This window comes from Muscardinus avellanarius, assembly GCF_963383645.1.
Source record: "Muscardinus avellanarius genome assembly, chromosome: 3".
NCBI lineage: Eukaryota > Metazoa > Chordata > Mammalia > Rodentia > Gliridae > Muscardinus > Muscardinus avellanarius.
The window spans coordinates 113,844,876-113,869,886 of NC_137788.1; the positions used below are offsets into that span (position 1 = coordinate 113,844,876).

The 25,011-nt window shown below is 39.7% G+C and overlaps 1 protein-coding gene across 2 annotated transcripts in view; it reads left to right on the plus strand.

Moving 5' to 3' along the window:
- ASH1L (ASH1 like histone lysine methyltransferase) overlaps nt 1-25,011 on the plus strand; it is a gene marked incomplete at both ends in the record, with an annotated part of 106,786 nt that overhangs the window by 33,485 nt on the left and 48,290 nt on the right. For both annotated transcript variants that reach the window (XM_080691920.1, XM_080691921.1), the window contains 4 exons: nt 8,981-9,082; nt 14,316-15,060; nt 17,017-17,196; nt 23,126-23,220. In XM_080691920.1, the coding sequence (XP_080548046.1) occupies nt 8,981-9,082; nt 14,316-15,060; nt 17,017-17,196; nt 23,126-23,220 (1,122 nt within the window). The remainder of the gene's footprint in view (nt 1-8,980; nt 9,083-14,315; nt 15,061-17,016; nt 17,197-23,125; nt 23,221-25,011) is intronic.

Sequence of the window (25,011 nt, forward strand, 5' to 3'; positions counted from 1 at the left end):
CAAACACTTGTAGGAAAGTCTGGAAAATGTGGGATGAATGGGCATTGTGAACAGAACTGAATTACTCCAGTGTTTTCTGCATTCAGTTTGTATTAGTGTAATCTTTGTTCAGCTGCTAATCTGGTAAGTAAAAAATGCAAACTGATTATTTATTTATTTTTGTGGTGCTGGAGATGGAACTCAGGGGTGTTCTACCTCCGAGTACACCCTAGCCCTATTTTTTATTCTTTATTTTGAAACAGGGTCTCACTGAGTTGCAAAGGGCCTCACTAAGAGTAGCTGAGGCTGTTCTTGAACCATGATCCTCCTTTCTCAGCCTCCCGAATGCTGGGATTACAAGCATGTGCCACCTGCCCAGCTCAAGCTCTGATAATTAAAAAAAAGAAAGATTATTCCTATAAGGACTTTTTCTAAGCATGCTGGGCTTGGTGGCACATGCCTGTAATCCCCAGTACTTAGAAAAATTGCAGGTTCAAGATCAGTGTCAGCTTAACAAGACTCTCAAAACCTAGTGAGACCCAGTTTCTTACTTTCTTTTCCTTTTTTTTTTTTTTTTTTTGGTGGTACTGGGGTTCCTGGAAGCCCTTCTACCTCCGGGCTACACTCCCAGACCTATTTTTTACATTTTCATTTTGGAAACAGGGTCTCCTAAGCCAGCGTGCGCGGCTGGCTTCGAACCTGCGCGATCCTCCTGTCTCTGCCTCCCAAGCGCGGGGATTACAAGCGTGCGCCACCACGCCTGGCTCTTTTCCTTTTTTTTAATTTTTGTACCTTTGAGCTACACCCTGAGCCATATTTTATTTTTATTTATTTATTCTCTGTTTTCAAACAAGGTCTTAGTAAGTTGTGAAGGGCCTCAATAAGTAGCTGAGGCTGATCATGAACCTGGATCCTCCTGTCTCAGCCTCTCAAATACTGGGATTACAAGCATGTGCCAACACACCCAGCTTTATTTTTATTTCTGAAACAGTGTCTCACTAGGCTGATGAGTCTTACTACTTGTTGAGGCTGTTCTTGAACCTGTATTCCTCCTTTCTCAGCCTCCCAAGTACTGGGATTTACAGGCATGTGCCACCACGCCTGGTTTAGTGAGACCCTGTTTAAAAACAAAAAATAAACGATTGGGGGTATAGCTTGAAGGTAGAATGCCCCTTGGTTCAATCCCCAGTTCCATACAAAGGGGGAAATCAAGCATATTTTATAGGTAATATTGATGTTGATGGAGCACACTTGTAATTCAAGTACTTGGGAGGCTGAGACAAGAGGATTACAGATTCACCACCAGCTTCAGCTACTTCGTGAGGCCCTTCACAACTTAGTGAGAACCTGTTTTAAAAATAGAGAACAAAAAATAGGGGTAGGAGTCTAGTTCAGAGGTGGAATGCTCCTGGGTTCATTCCTCAGTACTTCAAAAGAAGAAAAAAGTAATCTTGATGAAGATTTCAGAAAAAAAAATAAATGGAATTTGATGCAGAGGCATATGTAGCCTGGAGCAAGGCATTGAGCCTTTCTTTTTTTCAAAGAGGGGAAATCAAACCAACATATCAAAAAATTTGCATACTCTAAAAATTTGAGCATTTATACAGAATACAAATTAAATCCCATAATCTATTTAAAAATAACAGCTGGGTGTGGTGGTACACACTTGTAATCTTAGTACTTGGGAGGCTGAGCTTTGTGAGGTCTTCTGCAACTTAGTGAGACCCTGTTTCAAAATAAAGAATTAAAAAATAGGGCTGAGGTTGGAGCTTGGAGGTAAAATGTCCCTGGGTTCAATCCCCAGTACCACAAAAATGAATGAATGACAGGAGGAGCTCAGGTTTGAGGCCAGCTTCAGCAACTTAACAAGAACCTGTTTCAAAATAAATATAAAATAGGGCTGGGGGCATAATTCAGAGGCAGAATGCTTCTGGGTTCAATCCCCAGGATGAGGGAAAAAAAAAAAAAAGCAGATGGAATCAATTTGTGGATTGTGAGTGGTGATTAGCTTATCTTCCTAGCTTATATGCCATTCTCTACTAATCATTAAGGAATAACAGTCTGTAATTAGCTTTTTGCATATGAAATTACTTCAGCGAGGCCAAGTTTCCTAGTTTCACCCAATCCTGATGAGATTTTTATTTTATTTTTCTATTTATTAATTTTGATGGTACTGAGGGTAGAACCCAGGGGCTTTTCTACCTCCGGGCTATACTCCCAGGCCTATTTTATACTTTGTTTGGAAAGCTTCGTGATCCTCCTGTCTCAGCGTCCCAAGCGCTGGGATTACAAGTGTGCGCTACCACGCCCGGCTTAATTTTTCTATTTTAGATAGACTTGAAATGCCTTCAAAAAGGAATGTCTGACCTGTAATGTTAGAGATTCCTTCCCTGCTTTTTAGCATTTTTGACTCATGGCATGCTGTACATGGCAGAAATTGCAACCAGATTTCAGAAATGGACAAAATAGAGCTTGGCCTGGTTGTGCATGCCTGTAAGCTCAGCATTTGGGAAGCTGAGACAGTAGGACCACAGATTCAAGGCCATCACATGGTAACTTAGACCCTGTTTCAAAATAAAAATTCAAAAATAAGATTTGGGGTATAGCTCAAAGCTAGAATGCCCTTGGACTCTATCTCCAGTGCCATCAAAAAAGAAAAAAAGACAAACCATTAGATTGCCCGTAGTATGGGATATTTTACATTTAGCATTTACAGCTTACATACGATTGAATAAGCAAACAGTGGGACATTACTGTAGTTTATTTACTGCATATAAGTTTTATTCACTATATTTAATGTACTCTGTTTTGATGACTATTTTGTTCCCTGAGAACAAATAAGGACTGCCAGATCTGGGCGTGATGGTGCATGCTTGTAATCTCAGTACTTTGGAAGCTGAGACAGGAGGATCACAGGCTCAAGAATCACCTTAGCAACATAGTGAGACTTTGAGTAACCTAGTGAGATAATGTTTCCAAACAGAAAATTAGGGGCTGAGTATAGCTGGGAGCTTAGAATGTCCCTGGGCTCAAACCCTAGTGTTATACACACAACAAAAGGACTGCTGGGCATGGTCGAATGCTCCTGTAATCTCAGTATTTGGGAGGCTGAGACAGGTTCAAGGCCAGCCTCAGCAATTTAGCGAGATCCTCTGCAGCCTAGCTAGCAAGACCGTGTTTCAAAATAAAAATGAGACCAGGACTGTAGCCTGGTTGAAGGTAGAATGGCCCTGGGTTCAATTCCCAGTACCACTAAATTAAATAAATAAATGACAAGGACTATTTTTTTCTTTTAAAAAAATGTATTTGCTGTGAAAATATATTGATCAAAGCAAAGTAGACCGAATTGTTTTTTTAACTGAAGTGTCATAAGTATTGATCAGAATCTGATTTTGTCCCGTCTCTCCAGAGTTGTCTATAAGATATACGCATAAAGTAACATAAACATGTGGAGATGAAAGCACACAATTGATTGTGGTGGTGAGTGCAATTCTGGGAGTTTCCAGAGGAATTCCATTTCAGTAAATGATCCAATTTGAGCATTATAAAAAATAGCCTAATTAGAGGGAGAAAACAATTTTTAGCTTAAAAATCATCAGCACAGGCTCTGAATCATTCTCTCTTGTTGTACATTTAATTGGTGAGTCAGATAAAATGTATTACTTTCTGGAGATCTATTTCCCACAATCAGAAACAGCTGTTTCCATTGTAGATCTAGCTTTTATCTCAGCATTTAGCTCATTGACAAGAAGCTAGCAGGGTTCCTTTGAGCTGTAAACCATAGAAGAGGATTCAGAATTTGAACCTGGGAACAAAGAAAAACTTGCTCAAAAGCCTCCAAATTGGGTGTGGTAGTGAACGCCTGTATCTGAGAGGCTGGGACTGGAGGAGTGCAGGTTCCAGGACAGCATCAGTCATGTAGTGAGACCCTGTTTCAAAATAAAAAATAAACACAAGTGTTGAGGGTTATTGCTCACAGGTAAAATGCCTCTGGTTTCAATCCCTTGTATCACAAAAACGAAAAGGTTTCCAAAAAGTTGGGTATTTTCTGCTCATATTTTGTTACTATTGTATCCATTTTTATTACAAGTTTTGATTCAGTTTTTGTTGAACAAACATTTCCAAATAGCCATGAGTTATAAAGTTTTGTAATATGCTTCAATTTTGATAGGAGCAATTTAAATTTTATAAGATTATTTTATAATATATTATTTTATGATTTATATCATCTTTGAGTTAACTACTGCTTTGTATTCTTCCAAAACAAGCACACTTGATCTGGCTTTCTGTAGTTTACCCAAAGATACTTGTAGCATTGGAAACATCATATATTCTGCTCATTTAAATAATATCCTAGTTACTTGGGTCTTTAGTGTTGAACTCCAAACAGTATGTGTCCTAAACCCATGATATATTGTTATAAAACTTTCAGTGAAGTAGTTGGTTCTTTATCCTTGTGTTTTCCTCATGATGCCTTTATCAACCCCTACAGAGTCTCTTATTAGTGGGAATTTCTGTATTTATTCCAATGTTCTTGCCTGTTTGAAGCTTCCTCATACCCAGGCATCTGTAAAAGTAGTATTTCTTTTTTATCTTAGATTTGTTTCAGTTCCTCCTTTGTGGACTTCCATCAAGATCTCTTGTAACAAATCAACTTCAGAACAACTTCTTGGTCTCTGCCCAGTTTTGTGTATAATGTAAGATTTCCAGATTCTTATCCCTAATCCATGTTTGTTCTTTTTTCCTTTTTCAACTTCCTGACATTCTTACCATGACTTCATCTTATGGTTTTGCTGCTATGAAAGTACCATCTTTCCTCCTTTTTGTCTTAAATTGACACAAATGTTTTTTCCAAACCTGTCTTTATCTTTAGAAATTTATCACATAATGGCCAAATGAAATCAAGAGTCTATAATTAGAACTACTTCCAAGGTTCCTTCTCATTTCCAAGTTCATTTTTAATTCTTATTTCCTGCTATATATTATCTTAGTTTGTGAAATTCTTTTTTTTTTCCCACTTAAGTAGTAGTCTGCCTCCTTGTTTTCATGAAGGGCTTTATTTCCAACAAGGAAAAATAATTTTCTAATAACCAATGTATATTTATGCCAATTCATTTACATTTATCTTCTTTTGTGATTTATCTATAATTTCTTCCTTTACTTATATGGGTGGAGTTTCTAAACATGCTTCTAAGGCTATCATCTGAGTGATGAAGTCACCCTATAGTGTTTCTACAGAGCCCAAAATTTTTTGAATGGTGAAATTTTCACTTATATTCTCTGTATGCTTGTGAAATACTTACATATTCATCCTTATAGCAAATTGAAATAGATAATGATGGGAACTTTGATATCTGAAAATTTTTCTGATCTCTGTGTTCTTTGAGGAAATACCACATTTTCTTGAACTTAAGTACGGATCTCTTATCCTTTGAGGAGTGAGAATCTTCACACACCGTTTTAGGCAGATCTAAAATTGCCACTGTTTAGACAGGGAGAAACATTTCCTCACATGATAGGGATAGCAACAAGATAGTAACTCCATGGGAAAACAATCATGAATTAGAAGAGCCAAAAAACTAAACAGGGGAAAGAGCCAGAGAGCTTCTGTTTTAGACTCATCCCTTGGGCACATCTGGTTTTATTGTTATAATCCAGAGCATAATTCCAACCCCAGAGATGGTGAAGAGTCCGTGAATTCGAAGATTCACTTCAGAGAAGTTTTTTTCTATTTCCCAGTACCTGACAGCTGGAAGCCTTAGTGGAGGTACCCATCTTAAGAGGGCTTCCTAATTGGATTCATTTTATATTTAAGATAACTAGCTGGTATTGTAAGTTATGTCCAGCTCTTTAATTGGGCATAATCTCTGTTTCTTTAATTTTTATTTTAATAATAAATGTTAGCCTAAGCATGTCTGTGACTTAAGTATTTATGATGTAAAAATTCCATGATAAGACTGGTATTTAGCTCCATAATAGAAGACATTCTTATCATGTACAAAAACAAATACATCTATAAATAGATAGATGTCCCATGATAAACATAAGGACCTCATTTTTATATATAGGCACTAACACTTATAAAATACTTTGAATTTTGTAAGATGATTTTGCCATTACATTCCCATTTCAGGACTCAGAGCTACCCTATGACTTAGAGAGCTTTATTAAAATCAAAATTCAAGCATGTTTACTTGCCTCGGTCATATAATTTATTGCACATTTAGAAATCAAGCCCACGAAGGCCTTTCCTCATTATTCCATATACTTAACCTCATGCCACATTCAATTTCACTGTTTCAGATTATGAAACATAGGTGTGTGTGTGTGTGTGTGTGTGTGTGTGTGTGTGTGTGTGTACACATATATACATATGTGTATATATTTCTCTTTTGAAATAAGACATGCTAGTTCTCTCTGGACATATCTTGTTCTTCTTTAAATACTTTACTGGATAATGAGACTTGGAAAACAGTATATTGCTGGTAGTATTGGAAATAATTTTTGCAGATTTCATATTTCTGCTGTTTGGCTAATTTTAACATAATTTTGTACATCTTTGGCAGGTTGCTACTTCTTCCACATAAGTTACAGCATCGTTTTCCAGTCATAAACTTGGTTGCTTTACATCATTGGGTAATTTTTTTCAGGTGTCCTCATCCTCTTACTGTTCCTATAATACTGTTTTTTATTGAAGTAAGATTCTAAAGCTGATGATTATCATAGAGATCTGTATCGGGGATACAACTTTATTCTCTTTAAATGTAGCATATTGTTAAGAACAGCTCTGCTCTGTAGAACAGAGAATTCAAACAGACTTAAAAATGAAAACCTTCCTGAATGAAGTTTTACTCCAATTTTCTATTAAATCCTAAGAATAGGCTGCTGGCCTCCATTACTTTCAGGAAATGAAAAATGGCTGAAAAGCTAAGTGAGCTAAGCCATCTCTCTCTCAATTGTTTCAGTTTCTCAGGAATTGCTGTTCAATGCTGCCAATAACGATCTCCGGGGATCTGACCCCCATTCCACCTCCCACTGCCTCCTCTGCAGCTCCAGATGCCATCCAAAGAAGGAGCTCTGAAGAAAGTGCCTGTACCCTCTTTTACCCTGAGGTGGGTGAGGCCAGGCAGGGTGGTGCTCAGGGTATCCTGATGATCAAAGGTATAGTTGGAGCCTTCATCAAGCCTTTCTGAAGATGGCCAGGAAACTTGGGGAGACATGACCCAATAGCCTAGAAACTGACAACAGAGCTCAAGGATGGACGGCACAGATGCCACCTGGACATGACACGTGGCATGCACACCCTGAATGAGCTCCTGGAGGGCTGTGCTTTTCTTTCCCCCACTTCTGCAGTGTCTAGCATAATACTGAACATATAAAATGTACTCAATATATGTTTATGGATGAGAGAGAAGACTGTATAAAAAGTGTTCTCTAACACCTCTACCCCCGCTTTCCCACCTAGTACCTAATCCACAGTTGCTTGCCCTTCATCAGGATAGTGATAGAGTTCAGACGTCTTGAGCTTCTTGGACACTGCTGTCTTCTGTCTCGGTTATATGTCTGGGTAGGGAATATATGTCTTATCCCATATAGGAATTGTTCAGTAATTTAACATCTTCATTGATGCCTGGACTTTTACTTCTTACATGTTTTATTATGATAGCTCTTTAGTGGAAATCTTATACTATCTGAACAACACTCCAGGGGGATTTACTATACTGTTTGTTTTAAAACTACCTTTTTATCTGTTTTTAAGATTGAGTATTTTATAGTCTTGCTTCTTGAATGTATCTTACATCGATCGTCACTGTGCTTTGGAAGTAGTAGGTACTATCACATCAGTTTCCTCCCATATCTGACTTTTTACTCTTGAATGGCAAGTCTTATATCGCACATGAGCAATGCTGCCAGTAGCCTGCTATAAGAATGTTGACAGTGATTTAGGATATGACCTAATTGTAAAAGCTCATGATCTGCTGTTTCTCTCAGGGAGAGGGAAATCCTAGACACTTAGTTCCATTCGTTTCTTCTGTCCCTACATTGTCCTTCAGTGACCAAGTCGATTCTTCACTAAAGTCAGCTCTCATTTAGAGGCAGACCTTTAAAAACCTTACCTTCAAATAATTGACTTCTTAAATCTTTGGTGCCTCCAGTTATGTGTTAGAGCTTCTTTGTAACAAGCATGGAGACATTCATCATGCTTTTTCAATAGCTAACTTTTTAGATTACAAGTGAACCACTAATAGAACCAAATATAGTTTACTCAGAAAAATAATTTTTCCTGAACAACATACTTTTCTCTTGAGTAAGAAAAGTGTTAAATTATGCTAGTTTGGGGTTTTGCTATAAACTGAGACTTTTGAAAGGAAATTGAGTTTGTCTTCATGTGTATAAAGCTAGAAACCTTAGGTTAAATGTTAGAGACTTATTCTATCCCTTTGGGTAAATTAATTACTAATTCTTTCAGAATTTTCTACAGGATAAAAACATAGAATGTGAAAATTATTTTTGTGGCTTGGATAGGATGTGTGGGTATAAGGTCCAACAGTTTATTTTTTATCCCTTATTCCATGAAATGAAATACTAAGATTGGATCTGCTTTTCTTACATCAGCTCTTCCTAATTAAATATATTCTAAGTTTATTTGTTGGTTTATATGATTCATTTCCATCAAAAATCAAGAACAGATTTGATTCGAATGTTGCTAATTATTTTATCAATAGACATTTGTAATATTTTATGGTGGTAACACATAAAAAGTAAATCATATACTCTGTTCATTCTTTCACTAAAACTAGTTTTCCTCTGCTAATGTACAGGAGAAATAAAATGAGACCTGGGAAGTTCTGTCGGCAACATCTAGTGTGGTTTGTCCTCTATTTTCTTCTTATCAGCTTACAAATGGCAGCAACTAAAATATATAATTCTAACAGAATGGTTTGACATTATTGTTAAACCTAAATTTTCCTATGATTTCTATCTTTTCCTATCTTTTCAGGTTCCCAGTCAAACTCAGATAAACCTTCCCATCGACCATCAGAGAGCACAAACTGTAGCCCCACCCGGAAGAGGTCTTCAAGTGAGAGTACTTCTTCAACAGGCTAGTGCTATTTGTTTTACCAGATTTTCAAGATAATTTCCCATCTAGTCCATGTAAATAGCTTACAATATAATATTATCAAGAAAACAGAAGTGGCCAGGTACAGTGGTACATGCTTATGATCCTAACTAGTTAGGAGGCTGAGGCAAGAAGTTGACCAAGTTTTAGGCCAGCTTGTGTAACGTAGCAAGACTGTGTCTCAAAATGAAATTTGAAAAAAGGCCTTCGGGATATATAGCTCAGAGGCAGACCCCTCCGTTCCAAGTAGGGATGGAGGGCTGGAAATAAGAGTGTTCTTGGTATGTTAGAATCTGAGCTTGATATGTGATATGTACATTGAAACAATATAGTAAAAAAATTGAGTTGAGGTTAAAGTGTGTGTTGTGTAACAGTGGAATGTGGATTAGAGCCATTTAATAAATTGATAAATAACATTCTTTAGTAAAATAATAATTTCCAAATTAGGATTCACGAATCTCTGAGGATATGAACTCACTAAGCAGCGGAGGCTGGCTGCAAGCCTTTAGTCTTCCTTTCTCAGCCTCTCAAGTACTGGAATTTAAAACATGCACCACTACACTCAGCTTAACCTCAAGATGTTAATTTCTAATAATTGTATAATTAAACATAAACACAGCTGATTAATACAGTATAACATATTTATGTAATTTGTAGTCAGACTTAAAGCCAGAGATACAGGTCATAGGTAGAGTGTGTGCTATTAGCGTGTGGAGACTCTGGGTTCAGTCTCCAAAAACAAGAAAAAATAAAAGGAAAAAGAGAAAAAAAAACTTAGGATATGTTCTCAATTTCTTTAAAAAACAAAAATAAGCCAGGCATAGTGACACATGCCTGTAATCTTAGTATTTGATAGGCCGAGAAAGGAGGATTGCAGGTTCAATGCCAGCCTTGGCAACTTAGTAAGACCCTCAACAAGATCTTGCTTTAAAATAAAAAAGACTGAGGGTATAGCTTAGAGTTAGAATGCCCCCAAGTTTAATCTCAATACCACACACTAAAAATAGTTTGTGAGCTTGATATGTGAAATATGACCGTTAGCTGGGCTTGGTGGCACATGCTTGTAATCCCAAAACTTGGGAAGCTGAGACAGGAGAATCACGGGTTTAAGCCAGCCTCAGTAACTTAGTGAGGCCTTCTGCAACTTCATGAGACCCCGTTTAAAAATAAAGGATAAAGGCCGGGTGTGGTGGCGCACGCTTGTAATCCCTGCGCTTGGGAGGCTGAGACAGGAGGATCACACAGGTTCGAAGCCAGCCTTAGCTACTTAGTGAGGCTCTCAGCAGCTTAGTGAGACCCTGTTTCCAAAAATAAATAAATAAATAAATAAATAAATAAATAAATAAATAAATAAATGTAAAATTAAATAAAAGGTATAAAAAAAATAAAGGATAAAGCTGGGCGTAGTGGCGCACACGTGTAATCCCAGCATTGGGGGGGGGGGTGGCTGAGACAGAAGGATTGTGGTTGTTGGCCATTTTCAGCTACTTAGTGAGGCTCTTTGTAACTCAGACCCTGTTTCCAAATAAAGAATAAAAATAGGGCTGAGGGTGTAGCTCAGAGGTAGAATGCCCCTGGGTTCCATCCCTAGTACTACCAAAAAAAAAAAAAAAAAAAAAGGATTAAATAGGACTGAGGGTGTAGCTGGGATGTAAAATGCCCTGGGGCTCAATCTGCACTGCCATTAGTTAATTAATTAATTTTAAAAATAGGGTCAGAGTTGGAGCTTGGAGATAAAATGCCCATGGGTTAAGTCCCCAGTATCTATCTATCTTTCACACACGCATGCACACACACAGATGGTGGTGCACACCTGTGATCCCATTATGTAGGAGCTGAGACAGGATGATCACAAGTTTGACGCCAGCCTCAACAACTTAACAAGACCCTGTTTACAAATTTAAAATATATAATAGGACTGGGAAGTGTAGCTCAGAGGGAGAATGTCTCTGGGTTCAAACTTAGCACGTGCGTGCGCGCGCGTACACACACACGCGCACACACACGACAACTTCTAGTGGCATTTTTACAAATCAGAGCTTTTGTTTCCAGCACTGTGGTAGATGAGTAGAGCAACGAAACTTGTTGGTACCTAAAACTAGTAAAAAGTTTGGAGAACAGAACCAGGTGTCATGGCACACACTTCTAATCCCAGTATTTGGGATGCTGAGATAAGAGGAGTACTGTAATCCTATTACTGCTGGAGAAAAGTTTGTTTGACTTAGTAATTACAGTCTTGGGTATCAACTCAAGAAAAGTGAAAAAATGACCAAGCATGTTGGTGCACGCCTATAATCCCAGAACTTTGGAGGCTAAGACAAGAAAATGTCAGGTTTGAGGCTAGCTATAGCAACTTAGCATGACTCTGTTTCAAATAAACAATATAAAATAGGGCTGGAGGTGTAGCTTGGAGTTAGTCCTTGAGTTTGATTCCCAGTATCACAAAATAAAAGGAAAATGGATAGGTTCAGTGGCTCAATGAAGAAACGTAGCCTGAACTTACACTACCAGATGGCTGTCACCTGTATGGCCATCAGTATATATAATATTGAGTAATTGGTTTTATGGTATCATTCACTGCTGTAGGGAATATGGAGGAAGAGAAAGAGTAAGAAGCAGGTAATGAACCTTGTGTGGTGGTGCTTTCCTGTGATCCCAGTCTTAGGAGGCTGAGCAGAAGGCACAAAGGCAGCCTCAGCAATGGAGTAAGACTATAAGCAACCTAGCAAGACCCTATTTCAAAATAGGGCAAATAAAGTTGGAAAATTTCAAACTGTTTCATTTAGCCACGACTATTAGATATTATTTGAAGGAAGTTATTAGTATTTTGGAGGAAATTCCATTATAATCTGATGAAATAGGTGTATATAGTGACGAGTTAATAAGGCAGTATCTAGAATAACACATTTTAAGATCATATGAATATTCATTGATTAGAGAATTATGGCCTATGATCATTAGTAAACTGGAAGCTAACAAAGTGACCTAATTTGAACTGATGCACAGGAGGATGAGCATTTTTCCGCCTTTTTTTTTTTTTTTTTTTTTTTTTTTTTTTTTTTTTGGTGGTACTGGAGTTCCTGAAAACCCTTCTACCTCCGGGTTACACTCCCAGACCTATTTTTATACTTTTTTTGTTTGGAAACAAGGTCTCTTAAGCCAGCGTTGCTGGCTTCGAACCTTCGCGATCCTCCTGTCTCTGCCTCCCAAGCACAGGGATTACAAGCGTGCGCCACCACGCCCGGCATTTTTTTTTTTTAAGTAGTTGAAACTGGTATGGTAGCACAACCCTGTAATCTTAGTACTCGGGAAGCTGAGACAGGAGGACAGGATTCAGGCCAACCTCAAAAAGTAATGAGACTCTAATCAACCTAGTGAGACCCTGTTTCAAAATAAAAATTAAAAATAGGCTAGGGCATGTAGCTTAAAGGTAAAATGCCCCTGGGTTTGATCCCCAGTATCTTTTTTTGTGGTACTAGGGGTGGGACCCAGGGGCTTTCTACCTCTGAGTTATACTCCCAGACCCATTTTATATTTTTATTTGGAAACAGGGTCTCATTAAGTTGCTGAGAGCCTCACTAAGTAGCTGAGGCTGGCTTTGAACCTGCGCGATCCTCCTGTCTCAGCTTCCCAAACGTGGGGATTACAAGTGTGCGCCACCACGCCCGGTTGATCCCCAGTATCTCCTCCCTCCCTCCCTTCCCCCCCTCACACACACACACACACACACACACACACACATACACACACACACACACGCTCTGTGCAATGGCATATACCTATAATCTTAGCTACTAAGGAGGAACCCATATTCAGGGCCACCCTGGACAACATAGTGAGACTATGTCTCAAAATTTAAAAATGGACTGGGGACCTCCTCATGGTGGTGCATGCCTGTAATCCCAGTACTTGGGAAGCTGAGATAGGAGGATCACAGGTTCAAGTAAAATCTCAGCAAGTAGTGAGACTCATCAGCCTAGTGAAGACTGTGTTTCAAAATGAAAATAAATAGTACTTGAAGTGTAGCAATACCCCCCCCCAGGTTCAATCTCCTGTACAATTAATTAATTTAAATGGGCAGGGATGCACTTCAGTGGTGAATGCTTGCCTAATATGTTTGAGGCCCTGGTAGAATCCCCAGTACTGAAAAAATAACAAAGTACCTTTGTAGTCTTAAACAAAAAACAAAAATGACAAAATCATGGGGCAAATTTATTTAATACTATCCCCCATCCCCCACCCCCCGGTGGTGCTAAGGATTGAACTCAGGGACATTCTTACTCTAAGATATACCCATAGCCATAGCCTTTTTTTTATTTTTTGCAAGTGTGGGGATGGAACCCAGGGGCATTCAACCTCTGAGCTACACCCCCTGCCCTGTTTTTTATTCGTTATTTTGAAACCTTGAAACCGGGTCTCACTGAGTTGCAAAAGACCTCACTAAGTAGCTGAGGCTGTCTGCAAGACTCTATCTTCTAGTCTCAGCCTCCTGAATGCTGGGATTACAACCCTGTGCCACCACCCCAGCCTATTTTTTATTCTTTATTTTGAAACATGGTATCATTAAGTTGTGGAGGGTCTTACTAAGTAGCTGAGGCTAGCCATGAACCTGCATCCTCCTGTCTCAGCCTCCCAAGTACTGGAATTACAAGCGTTTACCACCACGCCAGGTGAACACCAATTTTGTGGGGAGGGGTACTGGGGGTGGAACCCAGAGGCTTTCTACCTCCATGCTATACTCCCAGACCTATTTTATATTTTTCGTTTGGAAACAGGGTCTCACTAAGTTGCTGAGAGCCTCATGAAGTAGCTGAGGCTGGCTTTGAACTTGTGCAATCCTCCTGTCTCAGCCTCCCAAACGCAGGGATTACAAACATGCACCACCTTGCCTAGCCAGACCTTCATATTTGAAGAATTAACTAAACTTTCATTCTGTTCCTTATAGATAATTGTAATTATTAATCCACATATTATTGTGGAAATGAGGGCTAGTTTTGATTTTATAGTGCTTACTTAAGATTTAATATTAAGATTCTATATTCCTTAGGACAGTAAACTTTCTACTTAACCTGTGAGAAATAAATGCATATAGTATTGCCACGTTTAATATTTCTATGCAAAAATATAGCAATAGTTTTTGTCTTTTATCCATGTAGGAAGTTATTTAGATAACTGGTATGATCAATTTTTGTCTATGATCTGCTACCTTTTGTAGTAAATGGAATTCCTTCACGAAGTCCAAGAGTGGTTGCATCTGTGGATGACTCTGTGGATAGTCTGCTGCAGCGGATGGTACAACATGACGACCAAGAGCCTATGGAAAAAAATATCGATGCTGTGATTGCAACTGCCTCCCTTCCACCTTCCTCCAGTCCCGGTCGTAGCCACAGCAAAGAGCGAACTCTGGGAAAACCAGACAGTCTTCTAGTGCCTGTAGTCCCAAGTGACTCTTGCAATAATAGCATCACACTCCTTTCTGAAAAGTTAACAACAAGCAGCTGTTCCCCCCATCATATCAAGAGAAGTGTAGTGGAAGCTATGCAGCGCCAAGCTCGGAAAATGTGCAATTATGACAAAATCTTGGCCACCAAGAAAAACCTGGACCATGTCAATAAAATTTTAAAAGCCAAAAAACTTCAAAGGCAGGCCAGGACAGGGAATAACTTTGTGAAACGCAGACCAGGGCGACCTCGGAAATGTCCCCTCCAGGCTGTGGTATCCATGCAAGCATTCCAGGCTGCCCAATTTGTCAGCCCAGAATTAAATGAAGGTGAAGAAGGACTAGCACTACACCTCAGTCCTGATACAGTTACGGATGTAATTGAGGCTGTTGTTCAGAGTGTAAACCTGAACCCAGAACATAAGAAGGGGTTGAAGAGGAAAAATTGGCTGTTGGAAGAACAGTCCAGGAAAAAGCAGAAAACATTACCAGAGGAAGAAGAGCACGAAAATAATAGAAGGTAATTCCTTGTTTAAATATTATCTAGAAGCTGGGCATGGTGGGAAATGCTTATAATCCCAGTACTTGGGAGACTGAGACAGGAGGGTTGCAGGTTTGCAACCAGCCTCAGCTACTTAGGCCCTCCACAACTTAGTGAGACCCTGTTTTAAAATAAAAAATAGGATTGGGGATGTAGCTCAAAGGTAGAATGCCCCGAGTTCAATCCCCAGTATCATACTCACACAATATATATATATATACATATATACACACATATATATACACACATACATACATACATACATACATATGTATACATACACACACATACACACACACACATATACATATATGTATATGTACATAAATTACTTGGCAGAGGCTCAGACAGATGAGTCATAGGTTCACAGCCAGCTTTAGCAACTTAGTGAGACCCTGTTTTAAACTAGAAAATATTGACTGGGGGTGTACTCAGAGATAGAACATCCCTGGGTTCAATCCTCAGTACCAAAAAATAATAATAAATGAATAAAAAACCATACATAAACATATATTACAGAGAGCAAAGTAACTTTTTAAAACTATAATGAACTAGCCAGGCGTGGTGGCACATGCTTGTAATCCCCGTGCTTGAGAGGCTGAGAAAGGAGGATTGCGCAGGTTCGAAGCCAGCCTAAGCTGGCTTAAGAGACCTTGTTTCCAAATAAAATATAAAATAGGTCTGGTAGTGTAACCTGGAGATAGAAGGCTCCTGGGTTCTATCCCCAGTACCATTAAAAAAAAAAAAAAAGTATAATGAACTATATAGCTGAATTATTCTGATAAACCAGGCTTGGTGGCACATGCTTGTAATCTCAGCGTTTGGGAGGCTGGGACAAGGAGGATCATGGTTCAAGGACAGCCTATTATTTACTGAGGCTTTTTTTGTGTGTGTGTGTGGTACTGGGGTTCCTGGAAGCCCTTCTACCTCCGGGCTACACTCCCAGACCTATCTTATATATTTTTTTTTATTTGGAAACGGTCTCCTAAGCCAGCACACGCGGCTGGCTTCGAACCTGCACAATCCTCTTGTCTCCACCTCCCAACCGCGGGGATTACAAGCGTGCACCACCACGCCCGGCCTTACTGAGGCCTTTTGCAACTCAGTGAAAACCTGTTTCAAAATCAAGACTAAAAAATAGGGCTGGGAATATACTTCAAAGGTAGAATGCCCCTGGATTCAACCCCTAGTTCTGGGGGGGAAAAAAACAGGAATTATTCTGATCATCATAAAACGTGTGTGTGTTATTGGGGAGTAACCCCAAAGGCATTCTACCATGGTGAAACATCCCTAGTCTTTCTTTTTATTTGAGATGGGATATTGCTATGTTACCTAGGTTGGTAACTTTTGTAATCTTTCTGTCTCAGCCTCCCAAGTACAGGGATTACAGGTGTGGCATGGTGCCCAGCTAAATCGTAAATCGTTAAGAGTGTGTGTGTGTGTGTGTGGTGTTAGGGATTGAACCCAAGGACATTCTACCTCTGAGCTACACCCCCAGCTCTATTTTCTATTTTTTATTTTGAAACAGGGTCTCATGAAGTTACAGAGGGCCTCACTAAGTAGCTGAGGCTGTCCACAAACCACAATCCTCCAGTATCAGCCTCCCAAATGCCGGGATTACAAGTGTGCACCACCACGCTTGGCTTGAAACAGGGTTTTCTTAGCTGATGATATTCTCACTACTTGCTTGAGACTGGAACCTGTGATCCTCCTGTCTGAGCCTCCTAAATACTGGGATTATGAGTGCACACTGCCATACCCAGCTGTTCTTGTTTTCAGTTGTCATCAAAGTTGTACTGTTTGTGTCTAATAATAATTGTTTCATAAATTTTATCTTGTTTTTTTGATAGTTTACAATATTTTGGCCAGATGATGAAATTCCCATAGCTTTTTTTATGTGTTTACATTTATAGAAAATACAATTTCTCTTTCTAGCTTTACAGAAGCACCCGTTGAGATTCCCAGTCCTCCTGAAACCCCAGCCAAACCTCCTGAACCTGAAAGTATCTTGCAGCCTGTGCTTTCTCTCATCCCAAGGGAGAAGAAGGCCCCACGTCCCCCAAAGAAGAAGTATCAGAAAGCTGGGCTATATTCTGATGTTTATAAAACTACAGAGTAAGTAGGAGTAGCTATGAACTGACATCCTTTAAATACCTGTTTTGCTTCCATGTTTGAAAAGAAAACTTCATCAAAAAAGAATATAAGCCGGGCGTGGTGGCTCACGCTTGTAATCCTCGCACTTGGGAGGTGAAGACAGGAGGATCGCGCAGGTTCGGAGTCAGCCGCACTGGGTTAAGAGACCTTGTTTCCAAAAATAAAAAAGCATAAAATAGGTCTGGGAGTATAGCCAGAGGTAGAACGGTTTCCAGGAACCCCAGTACCACCAAAAAAAAAAAAAAAAAAAAAAAAGAATGTAAGAGCCAGGCGTGGTGGTGCAAGCTTGTAATCCTCGCACTTGGGAGGCGGAGACAGGAGGATTGCATGGGTTCGAAGCCAGCCTTGCTGGCTTAAGAGACCCTGTTTCCAAATAAAAAATATAAAAATAGGTCTGGGAGTGTATTTCGGAGGTAGAAGGGTTCCATCCCCAGTATCACCAAAAAAAAAGATGTAAAAGCTGGACGTGGTAGGGCACGCTTGTAATCCCAGCATTCGGGAGGCTGAGACAGGAGGATCTCGTTTCGCCGACAGCCTCAGGTATTTAGTGAGGCCTTCCACAACTCAGTGAGACCTGTTTCAAAATAGAGAAATAAGCCAGGTGTGGTGGCGCATGCTTGTAATCCCCGTGCTTGGGAGGCAGAGACCGGAGGATCATGCTGGTTCGGAGTTTAAAAAAAGTTAAAAAATAGGTCTGGGAGTGTAGCCTGTGGGAGTGTATCCCAGAGGTAGAAGGTCTTCCAGGAACCCCAGTACCACCACCAAAAAAAATAATAAATAATAAAAAAATAATAATAATAAAGAAAAATAGGGCAGGGGGTGTATCTCGGAGGCCGAATGCCCCTGGGTTCCATCCCCAGACCCACCAAAAAAAAAAAAAGAATATAAGGCATCCAGTTGCATGCTTGTTATCCCAGCATTCGGGAGGCTGAGAAGGAGGATTGTCGTGTGCTCTGCCACCTAGTGAGGCCCTTGCAACTCAGTGAGGCCCTGTTTCAAAAATGAATAAAGAATAGGGATGGAGGGTATAATTTGGAGGTAGAATGCCCCTGGATTTCATCTCCAGTACTGCAAAGGAAAAAAAAAGAATATAAGAGCTGGGCATGGAGGCATACTCATGTCATTCCAGTACTTAGGAAGCTGAGCATCACAGGTTTGACTCCAGTCTCAGCAACTTAGCAGGACCCTGTTTCAAAATAAAATAGAGCTGGGAATCTAGGTCAGAGGTAATACTGCTCATTGTAATCCCCAGTACCAGTATTTATACTTGTACAAATAATCTGTTTCACCCTAAATACCACTGCATTCACTGTACTCTTTATAACAGATAATATTTTTTCTGATCTTTTATCTCTCTACCTTTGTAGATTATATTCCTATAGATTGAAGGGGGATGTGTGTGTGTTACTGGGAATGGAACCCAGGGGCATTCTATCTCTGAGCTACATGCTCCACCTAATTTTTTATTTTGTATTTTTTACTTTTGAAACAGCGTCTCACTGAACTGCAAAGGGCTTAAGTAGCTGAGGGTGTATGAGAACCTCAATCCTCTGGTCTCAGCCTCCCAAATGCTTTAATTACAAGGGTGCCCAACCACGCCCGGCTATTCTTTATTTTTGAAACAGGGTCTCAGTAAGTTGCGGAGGGCCTCACCAAGTAAATGAGGCTGGTCATGAACTGGATCCTCCTGTCTCAGCCTCCCTATTACTGGGATTACAAGCATGTGCCACTTTCCCTGGCTTATAGAGTTTTAGTGGTACTTTTTGTTTGTGCTGTGTGTGTGTTAGCAGCAGCATTCTACCTCCAAGCTATACCCCTTTTTCTTTGAAATTGCTGAGGTTATTCTTAAACCTGTGATCCTCTTCTTTTAGCCTCCCAAGTACTGGTATACCTTTTTCTTTCAATTTATGTTGTATCATTTCCAGTACTGGGGTTTGAACCCAGCTCTGAACTAGATCCACATGCCATTTTTGTGCTTTTTTATTTTAAATTTTGAGACAGGGTCTCACTAAGTTGCCCACATTGGCCTCACACTTGGAATCCTTCTGTCACATCCTCCAGAGTAGTTAAGATTATAGGCATTTGTCACAACACGCAGCTCTTATGTGGCCTTTTTTGTTAATTAAAAATAAATATGGCACTGTGTAATAAGTGTACATCACTAAGGTGATGTATTTTATTTTTTTATTTATATATTTCTGGTACTGGGGATAGAGCCCAGGGCCATTCTACCTCTGAGCTACACCCTTAGCCCATTTATTTATTTATTTATTTATTTATTTATTTATTTATTTATTTATTTATTTGTGGTACTGGGGTAGAACCCAGGGGCTTTCCTACATCTGGGCTGTACTCCCAGACCTATTTTATATTTTACTTGGAGACAGGGTCTTGGTTGCTGAGAGCCTCACTAAGTAGCTGAGGCTGGCTTTGAACCTGTGCGATCCTCGTGTCTCAGCCTTCCAAGCAGTCGGATTAAAAGCCACCATGCCCATCTTTATTCTTTACCTTTAAACAGGGTATCGCTGAGTTGCAAAGGGCCTCACTAAGTAGCTGAGACTGTCCGCAAACCCCATTCCCCTTGTCTCAGCCTCCCAAATGCTCGGGTTACAAGTGTGCGCCCTTACGCCTGGCTCGATGTACTTTATTTTCCATATTTTTCATTGATTGCATACTATGATCTATCAGCTCTACCAGATGAATACAATGTTGTTCTTACTTTGAGGAGCTTCATATTTTCTTAACAGAAGTACAACTTGATAAGTACTATAATTCCAAAGTTTATAGCATTAAGGAGATATCCATTATATCATCAAGTAAGAGTATTCAATAGCTGGGCATGGTGGTACATGGCTGTAATTCTAGTTCTTGGGGGATTTAGGCAGGAGTATCATGAGTTTGAAGCCAGCCTTGGCAAGTTAGCAAGGTTCTCAGCAACTTAGCGATACCTTGTTTCAAAATAAAGAATAAAATAAAGACTGAGAGTGTAGCTCAGAGGTAGAATGCTCCTGGGTTCAATCCCCAGCACCACACACACATACACAAAATAACTATTTTATAGACTATTATTGTGTTAGGTTTTAGGTGTTTTGTAGTCATTTACCTGGTATAGAAGGTTATTGTAGTCAGAACAACATACAAAAAGTTACATACTAGAATGAAGACATTTTGCATATATCAGAACAACTCATAATTCAGGGCTTCTGCATAAGGAGTATCGGTATAAAATGTAAATGTTGCCAAATTCTGTTTTTATGATTATATCCTTTTGTTGTTTTAAAAATGTATGAGCATACCTGTTTACCAAAAATAAATAAGTGTGATACAAAGTAAAAATAATAAGGGGTAGGGTTGTAGTTCAGTGCTAAAGTACCCCAAGTTCAGTCCCCTGTACACAGAAAAGTTAATAAATTAAAAAGGCTGAGATGTAGCTCAATGGTAAAATGACCCTAAATTCAATCCCCTGTATTACACACACACACACAAACACACACAAATCATTTTTCATTTCAAGAAACTGGAGCTTGAGCTGGGGATGGTGACTCATGCTTGTAATCCCACTGCTTGGGAGGCTGAAACGGGAGGATCTCGCAGGTTCAGAGCCAGCCTCAGCTATTGAGTGAGGCTCTCAGCAACTTAATGAGACCCTGTTTCCAAATAAAATATAAAAATAGGTCTGGGAACCCGGGCGTGGTGGCGCACACTTGTAATCCTAGCATTTGGGAGGCTGAGACAGGAGGATCACAGTTTGCAGACAGCCTCAGCTACTTTGTGAGGCCCTTTGCAACTCACTGAGAATCTGTTTCAAAATAAAGAATAAAAAACAGGGCAGAGGGTGTAGCTCAGAGGTCGAATGTCCCTGGGTTCCATCTCTAGACCCGCAAAAAAAAAAAGAAAGAAAGAAAATAGGTCTGGGAGTATAGCCTGGAGGTAGAAAAGCCCCTGGTGGGTTCCAGTATTGAAAAAAAAGAAAGGAAGGAAGGAAAGAAAGAAGAAATGAAACCAGAGCTTGGAAATGTAAAAATGTAACTAATTGAAGGTTGGGTCAAGAAAAGCACAAAATGGAAGCCTGGGGTACAGCTCGGTGGTAGAGCGTGTCCCAGGCACGTACAAGACCCAGGTTCGATCCCAGTGCTGCGAAAGAAAAGCACAGGTGAACTTGAGACCTCATTCAGTACTTATTGTATCTCAGGTTAGTACAGAAATAGAATTTGACTGAAATTGGAAACACTAAATTAACATGTACTCTGATGCTCAAATCTGTCCTATGTTAATTTTCTTCCTCCTGAACCAAGTATAAGTAATTACAAGAACAGTTTTATTAACGATCACCTAAAAATTTAAGTCTTTTTTTTTTCATCAATTCCTATGACTTAACATTGACTTTTATTGGGTAATTTTCATATATGGATAACTATTAGCATGGCTAGCAAAGTTTGGGGATATGTAGCATTACAACAAGTATCCCATTTGATTTCTATGTTTTCTGTATTTATAATTAGGAATTTGTGATTAATATTGCATGTTGGGGTAGTTATGTTAACACAAGCCTGTAAATCCAGTACTAGGAGACTGAGACAGATTGAAGGTCAGCCTTAGCACCTTGCTGAGACTCTCAGCAACTTGGCAAAGACCCTTTTCCAAAATAAAAAATAAAATAGGACCGAGGATGTAGCTCAGAGGTAGAATACCCCTTGGTTCAATCCCCAGTACCACCACCACACAATAAAAACCTCTCCCCCCCTCTTCTTTTTCCTCTCCTTTTATATAAGACGTGAGTCTTATGGGAAATGGTGGAATAAATGAGACTATTGGGCAAGAAACTCCAGTTTAACCTTACCAGCTATTTAACCTCATAGAGCATGTTTCCCAAACACTTAGCATAGAGCAAAGATTACCTCTTACTTGTTTCACAGTATTGATAATAGATAATTTTCAAATGTACTTTGTAAACTAAAAATTAACTAGATATAAGTAGGTCATTATAATTAGATCTGAAGTTTGGTTTTCTTCAAAATTGTTGGAGTGCCGGGTGTGTTAGCCCATACTTGTAATCCCAGTAGGGTATGCTGAGACAGGTAGATCACAGTTCATGCCAGCCATCCCCATTGCCAAAAAACAAAAACAAACAACAAAAAAAAACTGTTGGAAAGCTGGGCCTGGCGGTGCACACTTGTAATCCCAGCCTTTGGGAGGCTGAGACCAGAGGATTGCGGTTAGCAGACAGCCTCAGCTACTTAGTGAGGCCCTCTGCAACTCAGTGAGACCTGGTTCTGGTTTCAAAGAATAAAAAATAGGGCAGGGGGTGTTGCTGAAGGTCGAATACCCCTGAGTTCCATCCCCAAACCAGCAAAAAAAAAAAAAAAAAAAAAAAACCTGTTGGAGAATACCAAAGACCCTCTTTTTTATTTTTAATTAAGAGCCTCTTTTTTTAAAAGGAATTTTCAGAAATACAGATTTTTTTTTGGGGGGGGGGGGGGACTGGGGATCAAACCCAGGGCGGTGCACTTGCCAGGCAAGCGCTTTGCCACTGAACTACATCCCAGCCCAAGAAATACAGATTTTTAAAAAATGTGTGAGCTGGGGAGGCTGAGACAGGAGGGCTACAGGTTCTCAACCAGCCTCAGCAACTTAGTGAAGCCTCTTTTCAAATAAAAAATAAAATAGGGCTGGGAATGTAAGAGAATGCCCCTCAGTTCAATCCACAGTACCATAAAAAATAATAATAAAAATGAAAAATGTATGACAGTACTTGGTACATTCTCCCCAAACAGTGCATTTAAGGCTAAACCACATTAAAACAAATATTTTTCACAGCTGATCAGGTGTTTGTATTTGACCACAGGAAGAAATTTCATTTTCTTTGTTTTCTATTTTTTTTATATCACAGCCCAAAGAGCAGATTGATTCAATTTAAGAAAGAGAAGCTGGAGTATACTCCGGGAGAACATGAGTATGGATTATTCCCAGCCCCCATTCATGTTGGTAAGTACTAAATCCACACAATATATTGTTGAGGATGTTTTTCTTGAGGATTTGAGGAAAGTCTTTGTTATTTAACTCTACAGGTGAGCATCACTACACTCAGCTCCAAGTATTTTTTATGTTTAAAAGAACTGAGAGGCCAGGCGTGGTGGTGCACGCTTGTAATCCCCACGCTTGGAAGGCGGAGACAGGAGGATCGTGCAGGTTCGAAGCCAGCCTTGCTGTCTTAAGAGACCCAGATTCCAATAAAAATATAAAAATAGGTCTGGGAGTGTAGCCCAGGGGTAGAAGAGTTTCCAGGAACCCCAGTACCACCAAAAAGAAAAGAACTGAGGTAGCTCAGGGGTGGTAAGCTCACATTCATAATCCCAGTACTAGAAGACTGAGACAGGAGGATTGCAGGTTCAAGGACAGCCTCAGCAAGACTCTCGTCTGCCTAGCAAGACTCTTACAAAATAAAATATAATATAGCATCGAGGGTATAGCTCGGAGGTAGAAAGCCCCTGGATTCAGTTCCCGGCACCAGGAAATTAATAAACACTATCCATTCGTCCATCCATATGTACATACGTACGTACATACATACATACATACATACATGCATACAATTTGAAAAAGAACTGGGGAATGTAACTGTAGCTCAAGGTAGAATGCTTTGGGGTTAAGTCCTTGGTTTTTCTTAAATGATAGACTTAATGCAGTTCAAGCTAAGATATAATATTGTTTTTATATTAAAACCCCAGCGTGCTAGGTGTGTTGGCATACCCCTGTAATCTCAGTACTTTGGAGAATGAGAAAGGAGTGAACATTCAAGGCCAGCCTCAATAACTTAGTGATACCCTGTTTCATAATAAAATAGGGCTGGGGCTATAGCTCAGAAATAGAATGCCCCTAGGTTTAGTCCCCAGCCCCAATGAAAAAAGAAAAAAAAGTGAGATGACAGGCATGTAATCCCAGCTACTCTGGAGCCTTAGTCAGAAGGATCATGAGTTCAGAGCCAGCCTGGTCAATTTAACAAGACTCTGTCTCAAAATAAAAGGGGGTGGGGCCGGGCATGGTGGCACATACTTGTAATCCCTGTGCTTGGGAGGCGAAGACAGGAGGTTGCGCAGGTTCGAAGCCAGCATCGCTGGCTTAAGAGACCCTGTTTCCAAATAAAAATATAAAAAATAGGTCTGGGAGTGTAGCCTGGAGGTACGAGGGTTTCATCCCCAGTACCACCAAAAAAAAAAGGGTGGGAATTTGCTTCAGTAGTAGAGGATTTCTGAATCATGGTGCTACAAAAAAGGTGGAAGGGGACAGATAATTTATGTATTTATTAAAAGAGGGCCCATGCTTCTGACCATCAGTTTGCTTAGAAATTGTGAACGCTTTCTCTTTCTGTTCATTGAGAAAACATCAAGGTTTTGTTTAGTATTTGAGGGTAATAATGTCTTGTTTTTGTTGTTATTGTTGTTTCTTTTTTGGTACTGTGGATTGAGCTGAGGGGCATTGTACCTCTTAAGCTATACCCCAGTCCCTTTTTGTTTTTTATTTTGAGAAAGGTTCTTACTAAAGTTGCCCAAGACCTCACTAACTTGCTAAGGCTGGTGGTGGTGAACATCCTTCTATCTCAGCCTCTTAGGTACTGGGATTACAGACGTATACTACCATTCCCAGTATTTAGTACTACTTTTTAGGAACTTGAGTTTATCAAATGAGTTAAAATTATCCATATGTCATCCTAGATTCTTTCCATTTTTCAACCTCTTATCTAGTTCATCTCAGATTTTTATTTTTTTTTCTCCCAGT